This window comes from Lachancea thermotolerans (genome assembly GCF_000142805.1).
Source record: "Lachancea thermotolerans CBS 6340 chromosome H complete sequence".
In the NCBI taxonomy this organism is placed as follows: Eukaryota; Fungi; Ascomycota; class Saccharomycetes; order Saccharomycetales; family Saccharomycetaceae; genus Lachancea; species Lachancea thermotolerans.
This window is the reverse complement of record NC_013084.1, coordinates 719926-731206: the sequence shown is the minus strand read 5'-3', so window position 1 is coordinate 731206 and position 11281 is coordinate 719926. Positions and strand designations below refer to the sequence as shown.

The 11281-nt window shown below is 45.8% G+C and overlaps 6 protein-coding genes across 6 annotated transcripts; 3 read left to right on the top strand and 3 right to left on the bottom strand.

Annotated features, from left to right (window-relative positions):
- Positions 1 to 112: 112 nt before the first annotated feature.
- On the bottom strand, positions 113 to 1180 carry FUS3 (mitogen-activated serine/threonine-protein kinase FUS3; the record flags this gene model as incomplete). The annotated part of the gene is made up of 1 exon (XM_002556195.1): positions 113 to 1180. The coding sequence occupies one exon, from the start codon at positions 1178 to 1180 to the stop codon at positions 113 to 115; it is 1068 nt and encodes a 355-aa protein (XP_002556241.1).
- A 711-nt stretch (positions 1181 to 1891) lies between these two features.
- On the top strand, positions 1892 to 6502 carry PEP1 (type I sorting receptor; the record flags this gene model as incomplete). The annotated part of the gene is made up of 1 exon (XM_002556194.1): positions 1892 to 6502. One exon carries the CDS (start codon positions 1892 to 1894, stop codon positions 6500 to 6502), a length of 4611 nt encoding a protein of 1536 aa, XP_002556240.1.
- Positions 6503 to 6868: 366 nt separating this feature from the next.
- On the top strand, positions 6869 to 7183 carry POP8 (ribonuclease P; the record flags this gene model as incomplete). Its single annotated transcript, XM_002556193.1, has 1 exon — positions 6869 to 7183. One exon carries the CDS (start codon positions 6869 to 6871, stop codon positions 7181 to 7183), a length of 315 nt encoding a protein of 104 aa, XP_002556239.1.
- A 22-nt stretch (positions 7184 to 7205) lies between these two features.
- On the bottom strand, positions 7206 to 8744 carry APN2 (DNA-(apurinic or apyrimidinic site) lyase APN2; the record flags this gene model as incomplete). The annotated part of the gene is made up of 1 exon (XM_002556192.1): positions 7206 to 8744. The coding sequence occupies one exon, from the start codon at positions 8742 to 8744 to the stop codon at positions 7206 to 7208; it is 1539 nt and encodes a 512-aa protein (XP_002556238.1).
- Positions 8745 to 8861: 117 nt separating this feature from the next.
- Positions 8862 to 10565, bottom strand: RFT1 (glycolipid translocation protein; the record flags this gene model as incomplete). Its single annotated transcript, XM_002556191.1, has 1 exon — positions 8862 to 10565. The coding sequence occupies one exon, from the start codon at positions 10563 to 10565 to the stop codon at positions 8862 to 8864; it is 1704 nt and encodes a 567-aa protein (XP_002556237.1).
- Positions 10566 to 10698: 133 nt separating this feature from the next.
- On the top strand, positions 10699 to 11250 carry HAP3 (Hap3p; the record flags this gene model as incomplete). The annotated part of the gene is made up of 1 exon (XM_002556190.1): positions 10699 to 11250. The coding sequence occupies one exon, from the start codon at positions 10699 to 10701 to the stop codon at positions 11248 to 11250; it is 552 nt and encodes a 183-aa protein (XP_002556236.1).
- Positions 11251 to 11281: the final 31 nt, after the last annotated feature.

Sequence of the window (11281 nt, the reverse complement as noted above, 5' to 3'; positions counted from 1 at the left end):
TGACGTGATCATGAAATATCATCGTATACGGAAATAGGTTGGTATGTCTAGATAGGGAGACGTGCGGCTGAAGCACTGGTAGATATGAGTTTGAATATTACATAATCTCATATTAAGAGTCCGTGCGCTCGCGCTTCCCGAAAATCTCGTCCCACAGCAGGCGCTTGAGGTCACCGGCGCCCAGCTTGTCTTTGCGCTCGTCGAAGTGAAACAGTGCCGGGTCAACTTTGGCGGTCGCGGGCTCGTCTTGTGGGTCGTGGTAGGCCTGCAGGTACGGATGCTTCAGGGCCTGAGATGCGGTGATGCGGCGGCGCGGGTCGAACACCAACATCTGCTCCAATAGGTCTAGCGCCTCCGCGCTCGCGTCCGGGACCAGCGAGCGCAGGTTGCCGTCTCCCGCGTAGCGGGGCAGTGTATTCAGATACTGCCGCGCGCGCTTCGAGCGTACACACCCCAAATCGCCTGCGGTCGGTGATCCTATGACCTGGAAAATAAGCAACAACTGGTGGTGGTAGTCTTTGCCCGGAAAGAGTGGTCTGCGCATCAGCAGCTCCGCTAGGATGCACCCGCAGGACCACACGTCCATGGCGAACGTGTATTCGGCAGCCGTCAGCATAACCTCGGGCGCTCGGTACCACCGTGTGGCGACGTACTCGGTCATATGGCCCGCGTCGCCTGGCTTCGTTCCACCGCCCGCGCACCGCGCGAGGCCAAAGTCGCACAGCTTCAGATCGCAGTTCGCGTTGACTAAAAGGTTCGACGGCTTCAGGTCTCGGTGGATGACCTCTGCTCCGTGTAGACACTTGAGCGCACGCAGGATTTGGTAAACAAAATACTGGACGTGGTCGTCCGAAAGTGTTTGTGTGGTGATGACCCGATGTAGGTCCGTATCCATCAGCTCCTGGATGATATAGACCTCGCTAAAGGTCTCGAAAGACGCGGGTCTTTGGATGTCGAATATCGAGATGATGTTCTCGTGCTGGAAGCAGCGCAGAAGCTTGATCTCACGCAGCGTCCGCAGGCAGAACAGCGGTCTGTCAAAGGGCTCGATTTTCTTGATCGCGACCATCTGGCCGGTGGGAAGATGCCGCGCGCTACACACTACGCCGTACGCGCCTTCCCCGAGCATCTGCTGGAGCTGGAACTCAGAAGATATGTTGAATACTATTTTTTTGCCCATCGTGCACCCTGTGTCGCTGCCACGAAGACCCAGAGGCCGCCCTGAAGTCAGCCCAGCTCAGCTCATCGCGCTGGCTGAAGGTTTTATGCAAAATCTGCTCTTGAGGCACCATAATTCACGTGAGTTCTCAGGGCCCAGTCAAAACACTCCACCGTGGGGCGTCTACAGCTACGTTTTGTGATGAAACTTGCTTCAGGATCACGTTTAGGGTGCTTCGAAAATGTACAAAACCCGGCGGTATCCACTGAAGTAATCCCCATCGCGCTCTACGAATACTATGGATAGCCGCTTCACAGTGAAACCTCCCTTCCTGAATTCCTTCAATCGAACATGGTTCCGAACCTCCAACTCGAGCACTCAAGCGCAGTAGCGGCCGGTCTCAAGGTAACATTGTTCCCGTATCGAACATTACAAAGCCGAATATGGTAAAGCTTAGATGCTGGTTTTCAGAAACAAAAACATGTGAGAAGCTTCTATAAATGTGAAGTGGCCTGAGCCTTCTTTCACCGGCACGGAGTTAAAGCTTCGTGACACAAATTTCGCGAAACCACTTCACAGGCCTTGAAAATCCACGCGATGAGCCTCTACGCGTACGTGGTGATATACAAAGCCGATATTAAAGGGGTCGTTGATCGCGAATCGATTAAAATCTTGGCCTTTTACCAACCTACCTGAGCTGCGCGTGTTAGGGCAATAGATATAGGACAGGCCATGATAGCGTTCAAGCTACTTTTGTTGGTCTGGGCTAGCATAGCTTTGGCGAAATGGGAGCCGCGGGTGACTAGTACGAAAAGCTCGTTGTCTTTCACCCTTCAGGTGTTTGACGACTCGACGACGCTTATGACTATCGACCACGGGAAACTCAAAATCAGCCACGATAACGGTCTCAATTGGGATGTCTTAGATCAGCTAGGCCGCAGGGTCTCTAGAGTCGAGGTCGACCGGAACTACCCTAAGTCCCGGGCTTTTGCCGTCGACGCGGAAGGAAAGGTTGTATACAAAACAGATGATAAGGGCCAGCATTGGGAGAAGTTGAATTTCGATTCGCCGATAGTTGGTGACGAAAATGATGCGCCCTTGAGCATGACCGCATACTTTGAAACAAACCCGTTATCTGACGGAGACATCTTAGTGCATGTCGCGGGTTGCGATATAGTGGATGGGAACTTTCTGCATTGCAGCAGCTCAAAAAGAGTTTTTGTTTCTAGTAACGGCAAAGACTTCAGCCTTGTCGAAAGCTTGAAAGCAGAGAGCGAAGAAAAAGACGGCGAAGAAGTCTTTAGCGTATTTTGCAGATTTGATGGCTTCAAGCCTGAGGATAGTGAGGCAGGCGACGCCCACGGCATTGTTTGCGAAGTCGATTCGATGGAAACAAAGGATTCAGAAACTGTCAGATCCAGCAAGGTTTTCCAGTCGAGCGACTACGGAAAAACATTACAAATCCCTCATGGCTTCGAAGATCTCAACATTGTTTCCTTGATTCACGTCGGAGACTACAACGTTATCACAACTGTGGAAGATAAATACAACCCAGACTCAGCATCTCAACTCTGGATATCCCGGGATGGACTCAATTATGAAAAGGCTGTTATTCCAACAAGAACAGGGCGATACACTTTTGTATTGAAATTTGGTAGCTCTAGCAAGGAACTTGCTCTCCAGAATAACGCCTTCACAGATTCTGGAGAAAAGACGCCCTCTGTGTTGATTTCGACTTCCAATGGAACCAAGTTTACTCCACTTACTGAGGCGGCGGCTGTTGGCTACTACTCTTTGAGCGGCGTAGGAAATCAGGAAGGCGTTGTCGCCTACACCGTTTCAACGCCTAATTATAGCGATGAAAGTAAAGAAAGTCCAGATAAAGCAAAAATCTCGTTCGATAATGGCAAAACTTGGTCAAACCTCCGCATAGATGACCCGGATCACGAATTCGATTGTGATACAAGTGATCCTGAAAACTGTTATTTAAGGCCTCTTTGGTTTTTAGAAGATTGGAGGAATTCTCATGTTACGACTACGCCTGGAATCTCCGCCTGTGTTGCTGAAGTGATTGGCGACAGTGGGAAGCCGTCTTCGTTTGAGAATGTCAAAACTTTCATAACCGGCAATGGAGGATACTCTTGGCATAAAATTTTAGATTTCCCTGCATCAGTTGTATTTGGAGACTATGGCAATATCATTTTGGCAGTTCCTTTCTCGCCGGATAATGACGGTGACCCTGCTGCTGAGTTTTATTATTCTTTAGATCAAGGTAATACCTGGAGTGAATACCAATTCAAGGAGCCGTTGTATTTTATCAATTTTGTTCCAACGGCCCTTGATGGCTCAGGTGCCACTTTTATCCTCCAGGCCGCCACTCCTACAGGCCGTGATGATGGCCGGTTTTTGACTGTCGACTTTTCTGATGCGTTTGATGGAAACAAATGCACAGATTCTGACATGGGTGAATGGTACACCAATGGAGGCGGATGTGTTAGTGGCTCGAAACACAAGTTCCGCAGAAGAAAAGAGGACGCAAAGTGTCTTGTGAAGGAACTTTTCAAGGATTTAGAACCCACAGAGGAGACCTGCGATTGCACGAAGAGTGATTATGAATGCTCTCCGGAATTTTCCCTTAATAAAGACGGCGAATGCGTCTTAGACCGCAATTTATTAGAGATTAGTGGGACTTGTGGCGGTGAAAACAAAGACAGGAAGATAAAGCTTTTGCCTATGGTGCTGGAAAGAGGAAACAAGTGTCGCGCGCCTTTAAAAATAGACACAATTGAGATTGATTGTGGTGCTTACTTCGAGGGGGGTGAGCCCTCTCCTATAAAAATTGAGGAGCATACGCTAGACTTTGGTCTCAAATCCTACCAGTACTTCGACACTATAGCCGATGAGACACTTTTACTTGGATCCGACAACCACGAGGTTTACATCTCTTACGATAGCGGTCAAACCACGCAAAAACTTGATTTCCAGGATAAAATCATTGAAGTTGTTTTCAACCAATATTTCAACACTAGTGCCTACCTTTTCGGATCGAGCAACAAGCTTTATGTCACTCATGATAGAGCAAGATCTTTCAAAGAATACAAACTGCCTGATGCCAAGCAGTTAGGATTTCCCCTTACTTTCCACGCTAAAGACGTAGACACATTCATTTTTTACGGAGCTAAGGATTGTGACAGTCTCTTCAGTCCTAACTGCCATGCAGTGGCGTATATCACTAAGGATGGCGGTAAAAGATTCAGAGAGCTCACGCAGGGTGCACTAAGGTGCGAGTTCATAGGCTCTATCAATGATGACTCTGCCGACCCAGACATGATAATGTGTCTGGTGAAAGACAAAGGAGCAAATGAACGGCATGTTGTCACAAGCAGTAATTTTTTTGAAAATCAGAAGACGGTTTTCGAAAATGCAATTGGATTCATCTCTGCGGGAGAATACACGATAATCGCTGTCCCCCATGACAATGATGAGCTGAGAGCATATGTTACCGTAGACGGTAGAGAGTTTGCCGAGGCAAGCCTTCCCGCTGAGTTGAATATTGATAAACAGCAGGCATACACAGTTTTGGGTTCTCAGGAGGGCGCCATATTTTTTCACCTAACGACTGAAATGAAACAGGGCTCAGAATACGGTGCCTTGATGAAATCGAACTCAAACGGAACATCTTTTGTTGTTTTAGAGCGAGCCGTCAACAGAGGATCCTCTGGATTTGTTGATTTTGAAAAAGCGCTAGGCCTTGAGGGAATAATTATGATCAACACAGTCTCGAATGCAGAAGAGGTTTCCTCTGGTTCAGGTGTTCAAAAGAAGCTGAAGTCAAAGATATCCTTCAATGATGGCGCCGATTGGATCTATTTGAGTCCACCTGAGAGAGATTCCGAGGGCAAAAAGTACCAGTGCGACTCCAAATCATTATCGTCATGTTCTCTAAATTTGCATGGTTACACCGAAAGAAAAGACGAAAGAGACACTTACTCATCTGGATCGGCGTTGGGGTACATGATCGGCGTTGGCAATGTTGGCGAGTACCTTCTTCCAAAAGAAGAATGCTCAACCTTCATTACAACCGATGGCGGTTTTACCTGGAAAGAAATCAAGAAAGGATCATACCAATGGGAGTTCGGTGATCGTGGTAGTGTTATCGTGTTGGTCAAAGACCAGCAAAAAACTGACTTAATAACGTACTCGGTTGATTCAGGCAAAACATGGAATGACTATAAGTTTGCTGGCGAGGAGCTCTATGTTGAGGACATAATAACTACCCCACAAGATTCTGCAATGCGCTTCCTGTTGATTGGAAAATCGAGTTCTATTAGTGGTAAAGATACCAAAACTTTTACTGTTGATTTCACTCAGTCGTTTGATCGCCAATGCCAACTGGACCGCGATTATCAATACCGCGTTTTTGGCGACTGCCTTTTTGGACATCAAGCTGAGTACTTGCAAAAGGTCAACGATAACTGCTATAATGGGGCTGCCCCACTTGAAGGTATGAAAAAAATTGTCAAAAATTGTTCTTGTACCAGAAGCGACTTCGAATGCGACTACAATTACTACAAGGCAAACGACGGCACATGCAAACTGGTGAAGGGCTTGGAGCCTGCTGACCCAAGCCAAATCTGTAAGAAAGATTCTGACCTGATAGAATATTTCGAGATTACAGGCTATAGAAAGATTCCTTTGTCAACCTGCGAAGGAGGATTGCGCCTGGATGTGGCTTCTAAGTCTCATGCATGCCCAGGAAAAGAGAAAGAGTTCAAAAACAAGTACGGTGTCAGTGGAAGACACATTCTTTACATCATGATCGCCCCCGTATTGATATTTATCGGAGCTGCATGGTTTGTATACGAAAGAGGTATCAAGAGAAACGGTGGCTTGTCTCGATTTGGAGAAATAAGGCTTGGAGATGACGATCTCGTGGAAGAGAATTTTACCGACCGTGTTGTTAACTCTGTTGTGAGAGTAGGCGTCTTCGGCTTTTCAGCTCTTGCAGCCTCAAAGCAACTAGTTCAGCGTAATGCTGTAAATGCATGGCAGCGACTAAAACTGCGCATTCAAGGCGGTCGGGGAGGACCAAGCTATTCATCACTAACGCATGAGCAGCTTCTGGATGAGGCGGACGAGCTTTTAGCAGGCCACGACGAAGATGCCAACGACCTAGCGAGCTTTATTGATAGCGAAGGTGACTACGACATTGGTGCAGAAGAACTTCCACAGACTCATTCGCCTGCACCATATACCGATCATGAACCAAGCGATCATGAAACTTCCAGTCATGAAACCGCTGATCACAACAACGAAAATGGCGGCAACTCGAATGAGGTGTGAAGCTAGGCATGAGATAATTTTGTACATATCAGTTTTTCCACGAAGTAACTCGTCTTCACCCGGGAGTGTTGAAAGTTGTCTTGTCCCTTGACCATAAGCTCGGCGGATGCAATAGTCGCTGCAGACGAAACGCATAGGAATTAAATTCAAGCACTTCATTCATGTAATCCATATGATCTTCATAAAACAAATACTCAAGAGTATTATGGATTTCGCAACCGCCACTGGGAAGAATTCTAAAGAGTGGCATTATTTTAAGTTGCAACTGTATGTTGTATGTAAATCCCTCTTATCAAAAAGCAAACACTGACTTTGAAAAGAACATCACAGGATGCTGCTGCCGATGAGGAGCTTACCATCGATGAAATGACATGGAGGCAATTCATAAACAATGCCCTCAAGAAGTCTCACGGCCTTTTCGGTGAAGGTTGTGAATTTTACTTTATCAACCAGCAAAACACTACTGCATATATCAAAGTCTTCCATAAAGATGCAGACAAGTTTTCGTCAGCAGTTTCCACGTTCATCTCTGACGAAGAGTTAGTAGGGCTACCGCTTGTTGTACATATGATACAGGCCACTAAAGCACTAGGAAATTTACAAGTGGAGGACAGTGATCTCATTTGGTTGAAGAACGCTGTGCGTGAAGAATCAGAAGATGCAGATTATATCTCGAGTTGAAGTTTGCAGTCAACCATTTCTGTCATTTCCACTGAAAAAAACTACATGATGCTTCTTTGTTGTTCTCATCACCGGTCGGCCTTGCACATGCCCAAAATTTTTTGCCTGGATTATTCTTTGTCTTTGAAGTCCTCAGAATTGCGTTTTCGTTGTGCTTACACAATGGGGGTTTGCCAAGCATTCCATTCAGCATCTGGAAGAATGGTTCTGGTTTTTTAATTGAGGAACTACCCGCGTTCTTTGTCCGACTCTCATTTGAAATTATGCTGCGATGAATCGAGGAAGTTGACAGTAACCGTGCCTGCGCTGTTGCGCTTGTATTTTTCTGAACGCGATACGGGCCCGGCCCGAAATTGTTCGAATCTTTCAAATTGGATTTTGTTGGCCTAGAGAACATACTCAAAATGTCTCTATGATTGAGATTATGTCTATGCTTTGCTTCAAAAGGCGGTGCTAAGCACGGATCTCCAGGGCCCCCCTCTGCTTCGTAATGAAGCTGGATATCTGCGAACACAGGGCAATGGTCAGAGCCCATTATTTTAGGCCATATATCAGCTTTTTTTAAGTCGTTCTTCAAACCAGCCGTCGCAAGTATGTAATCAATGCGGGATCCATAGTTTACCGGCCTAGAGTTCCTTAAAGTATTCCAAACTGTGTACATCTTCATTCTATCCCTTCCCTGTATGTACCTCGTTGTGTCAATCAAGCTTCCAGACTCAGCAAAGGGTTTTAGAACCGAATCTGCAAGCATTTCATTCAGCAATCTTCGTGCTGGCCTAGAAGGAGCAAAGATGAAGTCTTTAACAAATGCGGAATAAGTCTGCTCAACCTGTGTGCCCTTTGTAAGATCTGTAACAAATATATGGGTCTCTTTGAGAGCCTCAGCGTGATCTATGAGGTCGCGGCAAACATTGATGTCACCCATGAGCACAACTCTCTTGCCTAGAGCCTGCAGGTTACGTATACGCCTGAACAGGACCTTAAGAAATCTGATCCTCATTTCTTCTCCTTCATCAGTTAATGACGAATTTGCTGGGCAGTAAGTGCTTATGACAACCATGTTGCACTTCAATTCCACCATGACACATCGGCCTTCAGAATCGATACTAAGAGCATCTGCTTCGTCTTCAATACCTAAGGCTTCGTACCCGCCTATTCCTACGGCTTGATTGTCTCTGTACTTTGTTGCGGTTTTGCCAACCCTCACCTGGAGATAACCAGTGATGCCCTCTTCGGCTTTTGTTACCTGTAACGCAGAAAACATGGAATCCCCTGGCTTCGGAATCCTAACCCAACAGCCAACTCCAGCGTAACCCTTTCGTTTCAAGGGCAAAGAGATAAAAGAGTGGAAACCATCAACCTTCCCCCATTTACTTAAGGACAAAGTATCTGTTTTCAGCTCTTGGAAAGTGATAATATCTGATTGAAAGTATTCAAAAACCCGCGAAAGTGAACTATTCATGCTGCTAAAGGGGTGGTAGTGGAACAAGGTGCGGATTCCATTAACATTGAACGTTAAAAATCGAACATCATGCCCTTCCTTATTCGGTATTTCGCTCATGTTCTCTGATCACCTTCGACTTCTCATCTTGCAGCCGTGTATGTATTTTGAATATATAAATGTGGAGATATTCAATCACAAGGACAACAATTAAAGGCAATACAATCTACACAACTATTACGCATCCTTCACCTCATCTCTCTTGGACTGCTTCAAGTAGGACCGAATAATGTCTTTTTCTTTGTAGAGAATGAGAGACAACAGACCAAAAGCCATAATCGCATTTATTGATAGCTGGCCGAAGGTCTTAACAACTCCAAAGAGGAAATAATTTGATAATGCGATCACAAGCGCCACTAGAGAAACCGCTTTGAGATTACTGAAATTCAGCAGGAAAGTTGAATCGTGAGACGCGGGATCAGAGTAGACGCGCTTATAAAATGCGTTGATGAAACGTCCACAGAAGCCTATTCTCAACAACATGTTGATGATGTTGCTGAAAATAAGACCCTCTAAGGACATCTTGTACTGGGAAATCAGGAGCCAGCAGCTTAGGAGGAATACACCTGATGAAGCAATCATGAAATAAGACTGTCTCAAAATATCTTCGCCAGAGGCAACACTCTGGAAGAAGGCTTCGAAAATTCCATTTATAGATAAAAACGGAAGGTAGAGGCAGTAAACTTGTATAGTGTCTAGCACACTTGTGCTAGACCACTTACTGCCTATGAGGAATTGTAATAAAAAGGGAGAGTTGGTGGGCCCAAATACCAAGATTAAAAGTGACAGGTACAAGTAAAACTTTGTAAGATTCACCAAGACATCCATTGACAATTTAGTGTTCTTAGTGGATGTCACAGAGAGTAGGCGCGCAAGAAAGAGCCGCAGTGACTCTTCTATGGGAGCAAACAAGAGTCTTGTCAAAAGAGACCCATAATTGGACAGCAGTGAGTAGATTCCTTGTTCTTCTACGGAGCACATGGAATTGATGATAAGTTTATCGCCCTCAGTAAGAAGATGCTTGAAACAAAGCTGAAGATACACTTTTTTGAAGTGCTGTAGAACTTCGCTTTGTAGGTAATATGGCTGAGTGCCGGCAGAAAGCTGCACTTTTGAAGGGGAAATATTGAACTTTTTGGCGGGAGCTAACCGAGTCAGATAATCGTAGTAATAGCAGCATAAGAGAGCTGTAGAGTGCACAAGTTTGCTCACAGCGAACGCCAAAATTGCAATCCCTTCCTGCTTGGTTGCATCATGTAAGGCTATACCAGACCCATTGAATTTGTTCTCGTAAACATACACTATTGAAAAATTGGCAATGCAGGATACTACCACGGCGATGCTCTCGAGTTGGCTTCTAACCTTGTAGTTCAACATAAGCTGGTTCACAACGAAGAACGGCTCATTCAAGAGCTCGAATATAATACTGAGCCAGATCATCGCGATGGAAAGCTTGAAGTATGGTAATGAAAGGAAGTATTCGTTCAGGTTGCTGTACTGCCATCCTATAAGAACCAAAGATAGAGGGACTCCAATACAAAGTGGAATATAGGCGAAGTTGATAGCTGTTTGCAATACACCTGGTCCCGCATCATCTGTTTCAGGGTCGTCTTCGGTAGCCGAGCTCGCTGCGACAGGGCTCTTTATCCTCAGTGTAGACATCCTGATGGCCTCTCGGCTGAAGAATAGGACTGTCGAAAGTAAGAACTCAAGGAACGCGTTGATCCCGAAAACCCGCGGTGACAGGTACCTCACCAACAGCGTGTTCAGTATGAAAGTCACTATCTTGCTGAAAAGCTGACTGAACATCAAAAAAGTCACGCCCTTGGCGGACCTCTTCAACATGCTTTCATGCTGGGAAACCTGGCCACGCTTTTCCATTAATTGCTTAGTTTTCCACTGTTCTATATTTCATCAGAAAGAGAGTCCTTGCAAGAACAACTGAAATTTGTAGTTACATAACTATCTGACATACCGAGTACAACGCGTCCAAGACTACTTTCTGCAGCAAACAATGGACAAGGAACAAGAAAAGCGGGATTTGCACAACCAGTTTGTCGCAGAGCTAAGAGAACAAGACCGCTGGCTACCGATCAACAATGTCGGAAGACTCATGAAAAACACGCTGCCCGCATCAGCCAAAGTTTCAAAAGACGCTAAAGAGTGTATGCAAGAATGCGTATCAGAGTTCATCTCGTTTGTCACAAGCGAGGCAAACGACAGATGCACGACTGATAAAAGGAAGACCATTAACGGAGAAGACATCCTCATTTCGCTAAATGCACTTGGTTTTGAGAATTACGCCGAGGTCCTCAAGATTTACCTCGCCAAGTATCGTCAACAACAGGCTCTCAAAAACCAGATGACATACATGCGCAGGGACGGCGAGAGCGAGGATCTTGAGAGCGGGTCGCAAGATGAGGACCCAGCCTCGAACACAGCCGGCCTTGAGGCCTCAAAAGAAGGACAGGTTATGGCTTCTGACCCGTCCAACGACAAAGAGCCTAATAAGGGAGCGTCAAAAGATGCCAGTCACTTTGATCAGGACAGCCAGCTTTATTTGTAGGTGAACTGAATAGTTGGCACATTCACTTCAC